The sequence below is a fragment of the Xenopus laevis genome, chromosome 7L (assembly GCF_017654675.1).
Source record: "Xenopus laevis strain J_2021 chromosome 7L, Xenopus_laevis_v10.1, whole genome shotgun sequence".
In the NCBI taxonomy this organism is placed as follows: Eukaryota; Metazoa; Chordata; class Amphibia; order Anura; family Pipidae; genus Xenopus; species Xenopus laevis.
This window is the reverse complement of record NC_054383.1, coordinates 49,441,726-49,460,687: the sequence shown is the minus strand read 5'-3', so window position 1 is coordinate 49,460,687 and position 18,962 is coordinate 49,441,726. Positions and strand designations below refer to the sequence as shown.

The 18,962-nt window shown below is 37.4% G+C and overlaps 1 protein-coding gene across 3 annotated transcripts in view; it reads right to left on the bottom strand.

Moving 5' to 3' along the window:
* LOC108695797 (rap1 GTPase-GDP dissociation stimulator 1) overlaps positions 1-18,962 on the bottom strand; it is a 46,386-nt gene that overhangs the window by 10,931 nt on the left and 16,493 nt on the right. The window contains exons 4-9 of one of the 3 annotated variants that reach the window (XM_041568948.1): positions 13,073-13,198; positions 12,683-12,811; positions 8,863-8,988; positions 7,386-7,529; positions 5,998-6,129; positions 3,476-3,610 (exon numbers count right to left, since the gene is read on the bottom strand). In XM_041568948.1, coding sequence (XP_041424882.1) covers positions 3,476-3,610; positions 5,998-6,129; positions 7,386-7,529; positions 8,863-8,988; positions 12,683-12,811; positions 13,073-13,198 — 792 coding nt within the window. The remainder of the gene's footprint in view (positions 1-3,475; positions 3,611-5,997; positions 6,130-7,385; positions 7,530-8,862; positions 8,989-12,682; positions 12,812-13,072; positions 13,199-18,962) is intronic. The other 2 variants (XM_041568949.1, XM_041568950.1) reach the window with 2 other exon arrangements.

Sequence of the window (18,962 nt, the reverse complement as noted above, 5' to 3'; positions counted from 1 at the left end):
GTCCAGTGTTCCACTTTAAACATTATGTTTTCCATCCATTTCATCACAATTATTTTCTTTGCGTAGAATAAAAGAGCCCTTGCCAAGGATCTGGTCTTATTCAGTGGGAAGAGATCATCCACTAAGTCCAGTAGGCATATCTCTGGAGTGCACACATTGGGAAAAACTAATGTATTTGACCACCTTTATCCAGTATATTTGTAGTGGTGAGCATTCCCATAGCAGATGCAAAAAGGAGGCATTCAAGTTGTGACATTTGGGGCAGTCTGTTCCTGGCCGGCCCCCCCATCCTTTGCAGTTTCAGTGGGGTGATATACAGCTGGTGAATAAGTTAAGTGTCTCTTACAGAAATTAGATCTCTATATAATGTGTCTATAAAGTGCCTCTTGCAATCCCCAACAGAGGCCAGTAGTGGAAATCTTGTAGGTTTTTAAGGTGTGGAAGGGGAGAGTTTCTCCAAAGTGGTGGATAGGGGGAGAGCATTGGAAAAGGTAGCCTGTGATTTTGCTAGTTGAGGTCCATGCTCTATATGGGGGTTGTGATGGTTGTCGGGCATGACTCATAGTACTGAAGTTTCCTGTAGGGTAGATTCCTAAGAGCTTCCCATTACTACAGGCTAAGAGCTCGGAAAATAGTGACTGTGTCAGTTCCACCAGTGTGTAGCCAGCTATGGATATGATATATCTGCCTCACCAGGAAGTAGAGGTATAGATGCAGGAGGGCTAGGCCTCCTGTGTTATTGGAGCAGTAAGTAGAGTCCATGAGAAATGAGGAGCTTTTTTTCGCCCATAAGAAGGGAATAAGGATGAAGTTGATTTTTTGGAATATTACTTTAGGGATCCAGATTGGAGAATTGTGAAGTTTGTATAGGAATCTGGGCAGGTATATCATCTTGAATAGATTTAACTCTTCCCCACAGAGTTACGGGAAGACTAGACCAGGATTTCATTACATTCCTAAATTGACTCATAACCGGTGCGATATTGTCTTCTATGTACATGGATGGGTCAGATGACAGAGTTATTCCAAGATATTTTAATTTAGTCATTTAAGTCCTTGTGTGGTCTCTGGCTGGTTCGGGATCTTGTCTAGGGGAAGTATTACTGACTTGTCCTTATTAATTGTGAGTCCTGAGTAGTCTGTAAAGTTTTGGGGATCAATTAGGACTTGTAGGGGGTTATTTACTAATCCCATTTATCTGGACAGGCTTTTTGTGGCAAAAATAAGATTTATTTTTTTAAAAAAAACTTGAATTTAATACATCTCATGACATTCCTAGTTTTAGAGTTTGTGAGTGTAGTTTGTGGTTTCAAAAACCTCTAAAACCACTACAATCTGACCCTTGATAAATAGGCCTCCACGTGTCAGGGCTCCTTATTCACCCTTGGTATCTATAAAAAGTTTTTATCACTCTTGGTATGCCACCGATTTTATATCTGAAGAACAAAATTACAAAACTAATGCATGAAGTAAAAAAATTGTTTGCATGTTCAAATTGAAAAATTAAGAAAGGTCTAAAGACACATGTCTGTTTAGAATGAAAAACCAAAAGCCAAAATGGATTTGGTGTTAAATAGTAGATCATATAGTAAAACATTGGACAGGTGGGACAATAAAAATAGAGGTATGAGATCTCTTATCTGAAATACTTCAGACCTGGCATTTAATAAATTAAAGTTCTCTTCAAAATATGGATATGCATACCTTAAATCAACTGAATAACATTTAAACATAAAATAAACCCAACAGGGTGTTTTTGCCACCAATATGGATTCATGCAGCTTAGTTACCATCAAGTACAAGGTACTGTTTTATTATTACAGATAAAAAGAAAAAAACTTCAAAAAAACTAAAATTTACTCTATGAAAGATGGCCTTCCCTTAATTGAGAGCTTTCTGGATATTGGGTTTCTGGATAAGTGATCCCATGCCTGCAGTTTGAAGAGAATTACAGCACAGTGGATACATTACTTATGGTTTAAATACCCATTTCAAATTGATGGGATAGATGTACATTGCAAATTTCCAATGGGACTTGCACTACTATTTTAAAGTAACCAGAAGAGATTGTGGGCATTCCTTAAAAACGTCTGTAAAAGAAACAAATCAGAAGATACCAGCAGAACAAGTAACCAGGAGCACATAACAGTGTCCATAAGGAATATATAGGCAAGTTCCAATCTTTTCAGATTCTGAATGAGGTTTAAGTTCTTCCTTGGCTTTTTTTGGGGAAAATATTTACATAGGGTAAAATCCCTTTGCATCCTTTAACTGAACTTTCAAAAGAAAAAATATACACATTTTTAACTGATAAAAAACTACTGTTATAGTGTATATACTGTAAAGGTATATTGTGGTCAATTAAAACTGTTTACTTATGCTTGAAAACACTGTATAATACAATGGATTGTAGTTTGGGGTGACAATTCAGAGATTCCCACAATAAGAGGAGCTGTCTCATGAGGCACAGCACATGATCAATTTACCATTTATCCACCTTTCTCAAGTTTATCTATGAGAGTTAAAATCTGTACCTCCAATGTGACAAAAAAACAGCACACATGGGGGTAAATTTACTAATTGGCGAAAATTTGCCAGCAACGGCTTCGAAGCCATCATAAACACTTTGCCAGGTGAAAATTTGCTCAGACAACGCTAATTTACTAAAAATGCAAAGTTGTGTCCAGGGTGCCGAATGCTGGCGAATTTTTGCTAGCGTTACTTTGGCAATCAAAGCAAAGAGGTGATAGCATTCAATTATGCCTAGCACAACTTCATTAGAGGTCTTCGCTCAGGCTAATTTGCATACGGCGGGAAATTATAAAAGTTGAATGGACATATATGTTGAAGCAAATACATTACATTACACAAGTCCAGGGAACCGTAATAAAGAAAATAGAGTTGTTATAATGCCCTACACATGCGCCCACTGTATAATTTATGTGCCATATGTTAGAAAATGTATGGGGGAACCCAGTTAGCCAAAAAAAATGTAAGGACTTTTGCAGGCTATCACTCTGACACTTTTTCCACTAAAAAATATGATGTAAGTAACAGAAGATGGAAGAATATATATGCACTCCAATGCACTTTGCCTGGTCTGAGCTGGCGAAGGCAAGTCTGGCGAAAGAGGTAACGTTCAGTAAAATCCGCATCTTAGTGAATTTGCGGAGTAACGTCCATTTGCCAGAGCAAAAATTTGCTTGCCGATAGAGTGGGAATGACCGCTAGCATCTGTCTCTTTTGCTAGTGAAGTTACGCCTGCGCCCGTTAGTAAATCGGCGAAGTGCCTGAAAGGGGTAATGCTGGCGAATTGTCACCAGCGTTAGTCACTTCGCCCTTTAGTAAATCTGCCCCATGGTGTGTACATTATACAGAACTTAAATGGAAAAATACTGTATATAATGGGTATTTAAGTGACAACCATACTTTCATAAATAAACTTTTTATTATGAGTATGTAGCCAATAGTTTACCTGGTATGGCGAGATTCCGTAATGCACTAAGTGCAGCATGTTGCACAGCAACATCTCCATTCTCCACATGCTGTTCCAGTAGGTCCAGTAGCTGGTGCACCACCCCCAGCTGTACCATACGAACACAGTTACTGTCTGATATAAAGAGTCCATACTCAGAAGCATATATTGGAAATTTGGCTGGTTATGAGACATTTTCACAGGGAAATGCTTAAAGGAGAACTAAAGCTTAACAAAGAATTAGTCCAGACATGTTTGTACATTTTATTTGGGGTTCTGTGTCAGCCCAAGTCCACCATCAACCTTTAGGAGCGAAGACCTGTGCCTCTGAATATACCTCTAGTTACTCCCTGTCTTCTTTTCTGCTGATTAACAGCACATGCTCTATGTAGCATGTAAACTAAGCTTAGGTATGGTCTCACAGTATTCTGCATATATGGAATACAGAAATCACACAAGGCTAATTAGTAATTGATTTAGAGTTACATTACATGGCAGCTCAGAAAGCAGAGCAGTTTGCATCCAAATTTAATAATCAGCCCTGATAGCATCAGCTTCTATGAGGCAAACCTCATTTTCTGCTTGATGATTTGTGACAGCCTCCCAGAGCACACTGAGCATGTGCGGTGTCACTGATAGTTCTAAAAAAAAATCCAAGATCATGATCTCATGTACAGAACTTTGAAAGCCTGGATCATTATTGTTATACAGATGCTGAACATTTAGGCAGTTTCAGTATACGAATATACGGCAACTCAAGTCTTATTCATTTTTAGGTTTTAGTTCTCCTTTAGGCAGACTCTGGAGATGTTCTTAGGTGCTGTTTAGCTTCTATATGAAAGATTTACTTATTACAAACAAATAAGTAAAGAAGTTTTTAAAGGCATTTGTTACATGTAAATTATTAGAATCCTTTATTTATATAGTGCTAACATGCTATATGCAGCAAGGCTCATTTTTATATTTTATGCCTGGAAATACCCAAATGATGCATGACAGATATGCAGTCATTATATTCTTCAAATGTGTTTCTACAACTCATTCAGATGTATCAATATCTTTTATCTCCAAACTTATGTAACAAACACTGTCACCACTACAATTGGATTAAGCTTCTCCCTTCTGGAGAAGCTGCAATCTGTCAGTGAAAGCAAAGACTTCGTAGGAAATTCAAATCTTTCATCTGTAAGACTGAATCTTCCTACAAAGAATAATTTTCGGAACATTATGATTCTTCCCTCCACATATTCAGCTAGGAAGCAATTTGCAAAACCAGAGAGATATAAGAGTGGCAAACACCCTTTTTAATGAACTGGTGTACAGCCTAGTTTTTCACTAGAATTTTTTCTTGTATGCCAGGAAGTTGTTTCCCATAGTGTCAGAGAAAATGATCTGCTACAGTTGGTTTGAATAAAGCCTTAATCACTGTTTTAGTTTGTAGAGTAGGCACTCAAAGGAACAATCCTCCAGGCAGGCTTGTAAAAATCAGGTGTTTGTTGAGGTACACACAGCAAAAATAGCCTTAAAGTGGTGGACCCTAGTTACCAGATTGCTTAAGATGCTAATTGAAGAGCTGCTGAATAAAAATCTAAATAGCTAAAAAACTACAAATAATAAAAAATGAAAACAAATTGCAAATTGCCTCGGAATATCACTCTCTATATCGTACTAAAAGTTATCGCAAAGGTGAACAGCCCCTTTTGTGTTCTCACAACACAAGTCATAGGCTACAAGTAAAGCCAATAACAAAGGCTCGTGTGGTTTCAGATTTGTACATGGTACAGCCAATAACAAAGGCTCTTGTGGTTTCAGATTTTTACATGGTACAGCCAATAAAAAAGGTTCTTGTGGTTTCAGATTTGTACATGGTACAGCCAATAACAAAGGCTTATTACTCTATGGGTAGCCTGTGAGGGTTGTCTAAATTCAAGGGAGAGTCACAAATAATTGTTCTTATTTAATATTAGACTGATTAGTTATCTTTTTAATTTACAACACACATAAGGCGGTTTTTGCTGTGTAACTCAATAAACACCTGAATTTTACAAATATGCCTGGAGCATTGTTATAACTAATACGGTGATTTCCTCTCCCTCAAGCTGAAGACTCAGGGCAGAGCACCTGAGCCACCTTATATACATGGTGAGTCTCTGGGAAACACAATTTTCTTGGTGCCTATGAATAAGGCCTTAGGCTAAGAAGTGTCACTGACATGAAAAGCATACAATATTTGGGCAAATAGTCTGCCTCTCTGCACGAGGTGAGTAGTAGCTGCAGAGAGATCAGATCAGGGAGTCCTGATCTTATTGTTACTTTAGTGCACACTATAGTGAGCCTCAGGATAAGAGTATTACATTTACCTACAAGAATTGGCTCCCATACTGGAAACATAAACTGCATAGGGTAGAAAGCTATGTGCTACACTGACTGTGATATACGTGTATATTTTACTGGTAGGATTGTATCTGATTGTGTAAATGCGGCTTTGTCCTTGCATGGCATTCTACTAAAATGAAACTTACCATTCCTTGCAAAGTTAGCAGTGGTGAGTGCCCCAGTCATCTGAAGGAGAGTGTGCCGTGAGCTTAGCCAAAAAGAAATGTTCTTGTACACGATGCCATTTCCATTGTCAAACAGTTTTTGCATAGACTCATCTGTCAAAAGAAATTAACAAAGCACTAATTTAATGGGGTGGGTCATCTTTGAGTTAACTTTTAGGTGCCTATTTTCTGGTCAAGTTTTTAAAAGGGAAAACAAATTTTGAGAGGAAAAAAACTTAATTTTTTAGAGTAATACCCAAAAGATGCTAAAAATCCAAATACATAAATATTCCATCTCAATCCTGTCGAGGTCATGTAGAAGTCAATGGCAGATGTTTCTTGACATTGTGATCCACACTGGTTTTTGCCCGATAATCCAATAAAGTTGAATTTTCGTGGCAACAATTCGATAAAGTTGCGTTTTTGATCGTCAATTCGAAAAAGTTGTATGATTCGTATTGATGCTCGATATTGCTGCAACGTTAGCTCAATTCATGGAGGGGAGTTAGGTCGAATTAGGTTTGTTAAAAACGGAGATAAACTCGAGTTTTAATAATTACCTCCCTAGGTATGATATACTGATACTCCCAGGTATATTTTGTAAAGGTGAAATTGAACTTTATCTGACTGACCCTGTCCGTTAAAAAGACAATGGGTTCTGAAACTGTGGAGATTATTATTGAAGATGTTAGCAATGTAACCTTGATTTTTCTGGGGACTTTCAATAATTTAGAATTTTCTTGTGTAAATAAATATGACGTACAGGTATGGGATCCGTTATCCAGAAGCCCATTATCCAAAAAGTTCTGAATTAAAGGAATGCCATCTCCCATATACTCCATTTTAATCAAATAATTACAGTTTTTAAAAATTAGTTTTCTCTGAAGCAGTTGCGTTCTTCTATTGGTTTCAAATGAAAGGGGGGGTCAATGACCCCTTCTATAAAACAAATGCTCTGTAAATCTACATATTTATAGTTATTGCTACCTTTTAATTACTCATCTTTATATTCAGGCCCTCTCTTATTTATATTATAATCCCTTATTCAAATAAATTCATGGTTGTTAGGATAATATGGACCCTAGCAACCAGACTTACAAAATTGCAAACTGGAAAGCTGCTGAATAGAAAGCTCAAGAACCGCAAATAAAAAATTAAAATCAATTGCAAATTGTAAATCTCAGAGTATCACACTGTACATAATATTAAAACAACCCTTGTAATCCCTAATTGAGTCAAATCAATCCTTTCCAATCGGGGTTTATTTAATGTCCAAATCATGGAAAGATCCCTTATTTGGAAAACAGGTCAGGTCCGATCATTCTGGATAACAGGTCCCATACCAGCATTTTTTTTATTGCATGTCTTACCGCCAAGAAGTAGGGACACAATAAGATCTGAAGAAGACTTCATTGTGCACATTTCCTCTGGTTGAACGCTGTCCTGTAGTCTCTGTATAATTTCACATAATGTCTCCTGTAAAGAGGCATCTACCAGTTGTAACTTTAGGGCATCTACAATGATGAAGGATGCGGATTTTAAAACTCTGAATACAGTGAACTATAAACCAAGCATATTATGAAATGCAGTCTACAAAAAATATTATTTTATACGTTTTTATAGAAATATAGCATCATCAAGTAAACAGGAAGATTTATATAAAGTTGTTTAAAATGAACTCCTTAAGCTTTAGGACCATGTAACTGCCCCACTTGACACTGTTCTTATCAATGACCCTGATCCTGTGCTCAGTTCAGAATAGTATGTAAATCATATTAGAATAATAAACACATCAATGCAGATACATTATCTAAATAGCTTTGGGGCATTACCCAGTCTCAAAAAATAACTCAATGAATAGGAAATTGTTAAATCTTGATGCCATTGGGTAGATTTGAATCCATGTAAATTTAAGTTCTGATCACATTATTTCTGGCTGAAGCCTCTGAGGAAGTTGCAACTCCGACAAAACTCGTCAGGCAAAGGCACCGTGACGTCACCCCCAAGTGCCCTGAAGGTAACACGTGGTGAAGTAAAACAATACTGGCCGCGGTCGGTTCTTCAACCCCGGACTTTGCAAAGAGCCTTGAGAGAGACTTCATATGTCTATGCAATCATCACACTTGTGTAATTTTAGAGATTTAAAGATTTTAATTACTTTAAAGATTTTAAAGTAATAAAGGCTTTTACACTATTTTGTGCTCCATATTTTTAAACTGCAGCAGGAAGCAATGTCTGGTAAACCAACTTGGTTCAATTGATGTGTGCTGATTAACGTTAAACATTTGTAAGTACCCGCTAGATAAAAATAATGCACAAGGGTTTTTTTAAATTGGTATGGTTATGAAGTATACAGCTTGACTTTACTTTACCTTGGTGGATATATGTTTTTGGGTCAGTTAGGCCATATAAACATACTACACTATATTACTTTTTGCTATATACTTGTTTCCCTGAGCTTTTTTTTTTTTTTAGCTCTGACTCCCACCTACCAAAAGATACTGTCGTTTATTGCACTCGAGGGAGAAGGAGTTTTGTGAGTTGTAAAAGAAGGGAGACCCCATGGGCTTTGGACAGTCATTTTTAAGTACATTTCTGTCATTATGCAGCACTGAATGCATTTTGCTTCCTGATCTGACATTAATGTATAAAAAATCATTTTAGCTGTTTGCTAGTGCTACATTTTATATTGAGATGAGCCATGCATACAACCCTTGGTTAACTCCTGTTTGGTGCAAGTGGCTTTTCATCTAATGCACTTCATTCAGATGGCTCCCACTGCTCACTGCGGGCACACTTTAAAGCTAATGAGAAGGGATAATTGAAATAAAGGTGATAAGCACATACCATTTTCTGCCAGTGCTTGGAGAACCTTGATAATAATTTCAACTCTTTCATGATTTTCTGCTCTCTTCAGCTGCTTTACCAGCTGCCTGGTAATACTGGTTTTGCTCAAAGCCTCCTTAGCACTGTCTGCAACGAAAAGAAATCATTTAACCACATGTCTCTGGACAGTGGACCCCAAAGTGGTCCTTAATAACAAATAACAGGTGCGGCTTTATTTAGAATAAGGAAAAGCCTCTAATGATGGCATATGTAATTAAAAAAAGAAGGATTGCATTAAGATTACGGTAGATAGTTTTTGCAAATTTTTGGCAAAGCAAAATGAGACAGATTTGCCAATCACTAAACAAGATAAGTGCTGCATGTTCTATTTACATGTCATATCACTGTATATGCTAATTGATCTGTAGACTGAACATGGTTTCATCCCAGAATGAAAGTATCCCAGACCCACAAATGCTTTTTCACACTTAGTATAGAAGTACAGAATAGATTTATTCTGATAAATGATGAACACATGGTTTATTTATTAGTCACAAGTGCTGGTGCACAAAGTGATATGAAATTTCTCTCCTTAGGGCACCAAGGTGCTGCTCGTGTCATTGTTGGCACTTCTGGCAGTGCTTAAGAATGAAAAGATCTGTTCAAAAATTTGCCACAACAAAAAAAGTTGCCAAGAAAAAACGCCCATAGGTAAAAACGCCCATTCACTAATGCATTTGGACAAAAAAGTTGTCGTAAGAAAAAAGTCCATTGACTTGTAATGCATAAAAACATTTTGACGCCAATTGACTTTAATGCCTTTCACAATTTTTTTGTAGTTTAGCAAATTTTTTCCAAGTTTTACGTTTTTTTTCTGCAAAGCGAAACAGGACAGATTTGCTCGTAACTACTTATTAATTCATCAAAAAGATGATTATGTGTTTGTAACACGAAACGCGTAAGGCAGAGGACACAATAAATCTTTTCTACTTTTCTACTATTTGATGGAAGATTGCCTTTATTTGAGTGCCTGCTCCAGATTCTTTCACGGTTGTCCGCTCCCCATGCTGAGGGCTCAGGGCGGTGCACCTGGGCCACTTCCGTAATGTGGTGAGTAAATACTTTACTCTATGGAGACCCCCTCTTTATCTTATCACATCAAAAAGAACACCACTAAATGAATTATTATAATTTCTGCTTTTGCAGAACATCACAGGAATTGATGGTAATTACCAGCCGATATAGGTCACATTGCTGAAGTTTAGATTTTGTTGCTGAGTTGTTTTTACAGTTCATAAAAGTCTAATGATTGCCTGTACTGTACCAAATATCTGAAGTTTTCTTCTTGCTGCTGAGAAATATGCAATTTATGCCCTTTTACATGTGCCATAGCTTGTTAGAATCTTCAGTGCTGATTCCTTTTGTTATTGCATGCTGAAGAAAGCAGTAAAATACTTTTCAAAATGGTGATTCCAATTCCAGTGTGAACTAGCGATGCAACTTTTTTGTACACAATTCAACCCATGCTTTAATTCACCAGCTATCCATATTTAGAACTCCTTTGTTTTCATGTGATTCTTTATTTTCTAGAACAAAAGGTCTGCCATAGACTAATACAAGGATACAGCAGCTGAATGAATACTGAGAGTCCTGCAGATTTGAACATAATTTCAGATAGTAAAGACTTAATTAGCCCTATTTAGCCTGGGTGAATTTAGCATATGGGCCTCTGTGGATTATTGTTAGTTTACCTTGTAAAACTAAATTATAGTTTAAACAGTAAAAAAGTCACATAGTTATTAATGGAAGCTATTCAATTATTTTTGCGAGTTTTATAATTAATTTTATACATATTAGAGCGACATCTTGTGGTGCATTTAGAAATCACACATGTAATGCGTATACAACACAGAGAACACTTATTTATAGCAGCGCCATGATTGCTCTGTGTTTCTTCCTGTTAAAAAAGAATGTAAGGTGCAATGGTTCTACAGGAATGTGAGAAGAGTTCTTAGCAGGGGGCAAAATGGGAAATATTACATTTCCTATACTACATACAAATACATTTGTTCTAATACATTTATGGGACCTTTTATCAAGAATGTTCTGGACTTGGGGCTTTCTGGATAAGGGGCCTTAATGTAATTTGTATTTTAACATTTCTCTAAAATCATTTAAACATTGAATAAACCCAATAAAAAATTTTCCCAAAAATAATTTATTATATCTTAGCTGGGATCAAGTACAAGATACGGATTTGTTATTCGAGAGAGAAAGGATATATGTTTTAAAATTTTGTTTGAGTCTATAGGACATGACCTTCCTGTAATTTGGAGCTTTCTGGATAATAGATCCTATACCTGTACCAGTAACAGTTATTTATATTAGTGTACCTTCCTGTAATTTATACATTTTTTGACATAATATAGAGATGTGGCTTTCAAACAGGCGAAGTTAATGCTGCCTACTGGGTTACTAGACCTGGTTTATTACATTACCTCATGCATTTCATGCATTTGTATCACTTAGCACACTGGATCCAACTCTGATATACATCTGGAGGGTACACCCAGGGGCTCAAGGCATCCTGTTGCAGAATATTAAGACTGTAATAATTTAAAGGAGAAGGAAAGCTCCAACCCAAATGTTAGAGCAATCCTCTTTCTCCCTTCTTCTTTCTTCAAAATCCAGCAGCTGATGCATGTGCAGTAGAGTGAAAAAGCTGGCTTTTTTGTTAACGTCTGTCTTTTAACTCTACTGCACATGCACGCCCAGATGAAGAAAGAAAGAAGAGGATTGCTCACTTGCTAGTGACCCGGGCTGGTGCAGTTTTCTGCTAACAGGAACACTGGCCAGGGGTATCAGGTAAGTCATTACAATCCTTGGAGGGTGCCCTAAACTTTTGGTACCCCATTGGATTTGGAGCTTTCCTTCTCCTTTAAGGTCATTACACTACATCTAGGGGCCCATTTACAAAGAGTCAGTGAATTTTCGAATTCAAAAACTTCGCATTTCAAAGTAATTTTTGGGATCTTCGACCATCGTATAGGGCTAGGCCAAAATTAGATTCAAATTGAAAAAACATTGACTTCAAAAATCAAAGTACTGTCTCTTTAAAACACTTTGCCACCTTAAACCTGCCGAATTGCTGTTTAGCCTATGGGGGACCTCCTATAAACTTTAGCTAAGTTTTCAGTAGTCAAAGTATTTTTTTGTAAAATAGCTTGAATCGTTTGATTCGAACGATTTAATCGATCGATCGAACAATATATAACTTTGATCGAAAACGGCTGTTTGTAGTTACCTGTTCTTGTGGTATACTGTTATTCATTTTTATCTAGGTAGTTCTGAGATTTTGCACATTTTATATACATTGAGCCACATTCAGGTCAATGAGAAAAACTCATCTCATGTTTTGTTACATGAAAACTCCATAAAAGTCTAAATTTTGGAATCAGGAGAAATATGTCTCATCTAATTGAATTTGGCCATTGTCCTGTAAATGAATTATTAATGATATACTGTTTAATCTTTTGGTCTTTGGGCAGGCACAACTGGCAGGAGTCAGATTGAACAGAGTGACTTGATTACCATTGGTTGGTGTGGGGCTTAGACTTTTAAAAAGTTGTAAGGTATGGGAGTACATTTTGATTAACTGCCACTGATACATTCATGTCTTCCTAGCTACATCATAATTTTTCAGGGTGTTAGACAAGTAGCACAACCTATAAAGAGATTGGTAATAATTTATAACACGATAGGCAAGCAACCAATGCAAAGTTTCCATTTACTTTAATGTTTGTAAATATTAATTTAGAGTGCAACTTATAAAAACGCTAACCTAGGTCAGCCAAGTTGGATATGGCGAGGAGACACACACGCACCAGTGGATCATTCTCTGGGTAATCAGTTAAAATTCGGACCAATGAGGTGATCACATCTAGTTTAATCAAGTGTTCTTGTATTTCACCTAGAAAGAATAGAGAAAAAAATAAATAAATAAAATCAGCATCAGCCATGTTTTGCTTTTTTTATTTTAACTGTGCTCTCATTTCCTACAATGCCAATGTATCCTAAACTTACGGTTCTAGCAGTTCATGTTGTTGGCATTGGCAAGCTGCAAGTCTCATAGGTCTAATAGAGCATTTAGATATTTGCTGTGAGAAAACTATTTGTTCTATAAAGATTTTTCCTGTCTAAAAGTGCTACATTATCTAAATCTAATGCTTACGGTTGTCATAGCAGATTCGGCCAATCGCTCTGCCAACATGCAGAAGCAACTCCTCGTCTGAGTTTTCTAATAGAGGAACCAAGATCATGACTAGGCCAGCATCAATGCATGGCTTCCTTGTTTCCTCTACACAAAATAAATAATGATAATTATGTTAAATGTCATGCTTTATTCAATAATTTGACTTTGTAATACTGTATGTGTACAGTAGGTAAATCTCAGATACCTGTGCACTGCAGCATCAGGGTAGGGGCATCTAACAGAGCATATATTCTTGTTTATTGGTCATGTACAAACAGCCCTTATGCAGTTTTCTACAAAGTTTAATTTTCAATGCAACACTGTGTTTACCCCTATTATATTTGTACACAGAATTGGGTATATACAGGTCTGGGATCCATTATCCAGAAATCCATTATCCCGAAAGCTCCAAATTACAGGAAGGCCATCTCCCATCTATTTTAAACAAATAATGGACAATGATTCTGCATATTGCACAAAAATGATTCTCAGTGTAATAAAACAGTACCTTATACTTGATCCTAACTATGACATAACTAAACCTTATTGAAGGTACAACAATAATATCAATTTTTTTTTAATGTTTGAATGGTTGTTATTAGACTTAAGAGAGGGGTATCCAAATTACAAAAAGAACCAGAGCATTCTGAATAATAGGTCCCATATCTGTATTGTAATTATTTTAAATTATTTTATTCAGTACTAGCTGAATTCAGTATTAGCATATGAATATATATAAATATAAAGGACACCAGGATGGGCTCCAATTAATTCCAATGCAAACGATATTGCAGTATATCAAGGATGCCAAGTCAGTCAAATTAATCTCTAGTCTGGCTAGTTTTTATCTAATTCATTAGATATTTCACTATGCATTCTATAGGGACTCCTATGTCAAAACTGAGTTATGAAAACACTCTGTGAGTGACTGAGAGCACCAACAATGCTGCTAAGAAGTCCTATGCATCTTAGAAAACAAGGAAATTTAATAGCACTGCTGATTGCCAAATCTGTTGGCCCCCCCCACACAGACACGTATAATCTATTACCTCCTAACCCAGGCTGGCAATCCCCATTCATTACACTGTGTTAGGTTTTGGGTAGCCGAGGATGAGTATAACAGTGCTTTATTAGCAGAGTCATGCAGGCATAACACAACAGTAAGCTTTCACTTTCACTGTTAAGCTACCAGGAAGTATGCACAGTATAAGTATGAGCACAGTGACATATATAGGAAAGTAGGAAAAGCATTTGGACAACTATAATAAACAGCAACATTAAACAATATGCATTTTAAAGCAATAATATACATTATTCACATCACATAGTCCTTGGTCCATGCAGGTCGTTTTCTGATTCTCTCAGTACGCCTTATGGTTCACTATCTTCAGACCTATTGCAGTTGACATCAGGAGTAGGAAAATGTCCTTCATCAAATGGAGCTTCTCCAAAGTCATATCTAACAGGAGCAAGACGACTTGCATTCCATATGCGTCCATCAGACAGTTCATATCTGTATGGCCCTTGCTGGCGTCTCACTTCAAGTGGTGTAGTACATGTAGATTGTCCTTGTTTCAGTGTTCCTGGTTTATTAATTCTGACTAAAGATCCAGGCTGAAAGTGTACTTCTCTTGCACCACATTTTCTGTCAGTATAAGCCTTGCATTTGGCTTGTTGACGTTTCACAATGTCAGCAGTAGATGATTTTGTAGGCACAGTATTTTGTGGAAGTTTGCAACATGTAACTTAGTGCGTATCTATCTGCCATGTAATAATTCAGTCGGAGATGATTGGGTTGTTGCATGGTGCGTTGCTCTGTAGTTATGTAGGAACTCTGTTGTAAATACTTTCCAAGATTTCCCAGTAAGATTTGCTGTCTGTGGTGCTTCTTTCAGACTTCTGTTGAATCGCTCGATTTCTCCATTTGCTTGTGGGTAATACACTGAAGATTTCCTATGCACAATATTCCTTGCTCTCAGAAAGGATTCAAACTCATATGAAACAAACTGTGGTCCATTGTCTGATATTAACTCCTAACTCTGCTGAAGACTGTAGACAGAAATGTTATCACTGTAGCTGATGATATATGAGAAACAAATGCAATTTCTGTCCATTTACTGTAATAGTCCATCAATGTTATAGCAAATCTGCAGTCTCTAGGAGCATCTGTAAAAGGACCCACAATATCAATAGCATGTTTTTCCCATGCTGAATCAGAGAATAGTACTGGTTTTACATCTGGTCTCAACTTAACTTTGTGTCCAAAGTTCTTTGCACAGCCCAGTGAAGTGTTGCTTTGTGGTGAAATTTTAGACACAGGCTGTGTGGCAGGCACTGGTGCTGAAGTAATGAGACCATCAACTAATTGTAGGTTTAATGCAGCAAAGAGATCCCTTCCAAGTATAGAAGTACCCTTATTCACAATGTAAAAGTCAGATTTTGCAGTATTTGATTTAAATTGTACAGTCACTGGCAAGCAACCAAGCACAGGGATTGGATCTTTTAAGTAACTGACCAGTTTCAGGGCAGGTGCAACAAGCGAATCTTTTGCAAAGTATTTCAAGAAAATATCCTTTGGTAGTATAGAAACAGCTGAACCTGTATCAAGCATCAGGTTAATGGAGTGTCCCTTGTCAGCATAAGCAGTACTGACACTGACTGTGCATATAAACTTGTCTGGAATAAATGTACCAGCTTTATCCACACTTAATACTGTGACATTTGTAGTAGTGACTTCATGAACATCTTTAGCAGAACTACGGCAGTATTTTCTATTTGTATTTGCTGCACGGTTTTGCAGTGTAGGTTAATCCCTTTCCTTAGCACTGTATTTTGCCTGTGACGGTGCATTATTAGGCCACAGTGCTGAATTCACAGTCTGTACATTCCCAGCAGTTCCCTGACTGAGAGTTTTAGCCTCTGCCACTGCTGTTTCAATTTGGCTAGCAACTATAATAGCCTTTGCAAGGGTTAAATCCTGCTCTAGGAGCAGTCTCTCTCTAATGCGAGGTGAGTTTGTTTTTTCCACTACTTGGTCTCTTAGCATTTCATCTGTTAGATTCCCAAACTCACAGATAACAACCAGCTCTCTCAAAGCAGCTACAAATTATTCTGTAGATTTGCCATTACGTTGTCCACGTTGGCAGAATTTGTATTTCAGCTACCACATTTACTCTTGGCACGAAAAAGTTCTTTATAGCAGTAAAAGCAGTTTCATAAGTATCATCAGGTAATGGTAATGTATAGAATATACGCTGTCCCTCTGCTCCCAGGCAGTGAATAAGTAAAGCACGCTTTCTAGCAGCAGAAATCTCCCCTTGGTCAGCAGCAATAATGTAATTTTCAAACATACGAATCCAAGCAGTAAAAGGTTTGGTAGGCTCACCAGGGTTTGGAAGAAAAGGTGCAAAGTGCTGCAGAGGTAGAAGAGCCGTCCTTGTCGCCATTTGTTATGTTTTGGGTAGCAGAGGATGAGTAGATTATAACAGTGCTTTATTAGCAGAGTCATGCAGGCATTACACAACAATAAGCTTTCACTTTCACCTTTAAGCTACCAGGAAGTATGCACAGTATAAGTATGAGCACAGTGACATCTACAGGCAATTTGCATGAACACCACACACTGGACCAGGGTACTTTTTAACAAACCAAGTCAACACTGTCTAGTTATAGGATCCTAGGCTTCCCCTGAGATGATTCCAGCTGGTGGATATGCAGTAGAGATATTTGAAAAAGTTTTGCACTGCACACATGTCCACCCAGGGTGGAGTAGGAAATACCTGGACAGTGAAAAATGTTGACCAAAAAGTAAACTCAAAGAGCGATGGCTTGGGGTGGGAGGTTAACAACAAATGGCCACCTCAAGTGATTTTCCCTTCTCCTTTACAGGGGTGGTGCGCCTTTAAGTTAACTGATAGTATGTGAAAGAATGGCTAATTCTAAGCAACTTTTTAATTGGTTGTCGTTATTTAGTTCTTATAGTTTTTAAATGATTTGCATTCTTCTTCTGATTCTTGCCAGCTTTTAGATGGGGGTCACTGACCCCATCTAAAAACAAATGCTTTGTAAGGTTATACATCTGTTGTTATTGCTACTTTCTTTTTTACTCATCTTTCTTTTCAGGCCCTCTATTGTTAATATTCCAGTCTCTTATTCAAATCAGGACATGGTTGCTAGGGTAATTAGGGCCCTGGCAGCCAGATTGCTGAACTTGCAAACTGTAGAGCCGCTGAATAAAACGCTGAATAACTCAAAAACCACAGATAATTAAAATTGAAATCAATTGTAAATTGTCTTAGAATATAACTCTTTTCATCATATTTAAAGCAATTTAAAGGTGAACAACCCGTTTAAGATACTGTATGCCCACTATCCTTAACTCATGATGCCAGGGGCCCACCAGAAAACCTTAGACCATGGGCCCACTTTCCAAACTATTATTCTTCCTCTCCTGACTCAACCTCTGACTCAACAGTAATTTAAATAGATCTACATAAGTACAATGTTGGTCACCCAGAAAACCGTAGTACAAGGTATAAAGGATAAAAAAAGATATATACTGTAATTACATAGCATTAGTGAGCCTGACTGAGTACTCAAAGAAACCCTTGTACTAAGCGCCTGCTGTTACCAGGCAGTAAATACAGGACTGCCTTTGTACGTTCACAGGCTTTCTCCTTTTTGATTAATATCTCATGCAATTAAAGGGGTTATTCATCTTTAAATTAACTCTTAGGGCAGAGGCGGGCCAGGCTAGCCGGGCTCCCTAGGCGACCAGCTTGCCCTCACTTCCCCCGTTGCTTGCGCATTGACATCCCACGCTAACACGCAAGCACGTTGATGGGGCGCCGTGATACACATGTGTGCAGACTACAAAGCTTATGCGATGTGTGCCGCCGACGCTCGCGTAAGCGAAAGTTAAGTCTGGCGAGTAGTAGAGTCTGGTCTAGGGGTAGGCAGAAGAGGTAGCTGCCCAGCGCCCCTCAATTTTTGCGCCCTAGGCAGCTGCCTCTTCTGCCTACCCCTAGTTCCGGCTCTGTCTTAGGGGGTCATTTATTAAAGGTCAAGTTGTGTTTTTTTTTGAGGGTAGTCTCACCAAAAACTAGAATTTTTCGGATTTATTATGCCTCGTAGCTGCAAAAAGCCCAAATCCGAAAATACTTCAGCTAAAATATGTTGTGGTCATGTAGCAGAGTCAATGGCAGAGGTCCCTTGAACCACTTGAAGATGTTTTTAGCCTTTTTTCGGTGGTTTGCTCTCGAAAACTCGATCAGTTTGAGGTATTCAAGGTTTTTTTCATTGATAACTTGATCAATTTGAGTATTCCAGTTTTTCCCTGATTGCATTCAATCGCTTTTTTTTATATTTAGATTTTTTCATATATAAGCAAAATTTATGCAAAAATAGTTATTTTATTCGAAGTAGAAAAAAACCTCACAAACCTGACCTTTGATAAATAGCCCCTCCTTACTATTGCATGGCTTTTTTTTTTGTTTTATAGTTTTTGAATTATTTGCTTTCTTCTTCTGGCTCTTTTCAGCTTTCAAATAGGGGTCACTGACCCCATCTAAAAAAAATGAATGCTCTGTACGGCTACAAATGTATTGTCATTGCTACTTTTATTACTCATCTTTTTAGTCAGGGCCTCTCCTATTCATAATCCAGTCTCTCATTTAAATCATTGTATGGTTGGTAGGGTAATTTGGGCCCTAGCAACCAGATTGCTGGAACTGCAAACTGTAGACCAGCTGAATACATAGCTAAATAACTCAAAAACCATACTGTAAATAATAAATGAAAATTGCAATTGCAAAATGTTTTTTGAATATCATTAACTCATTAAGTTAATTTAAAAGTGAACAACTCCTTT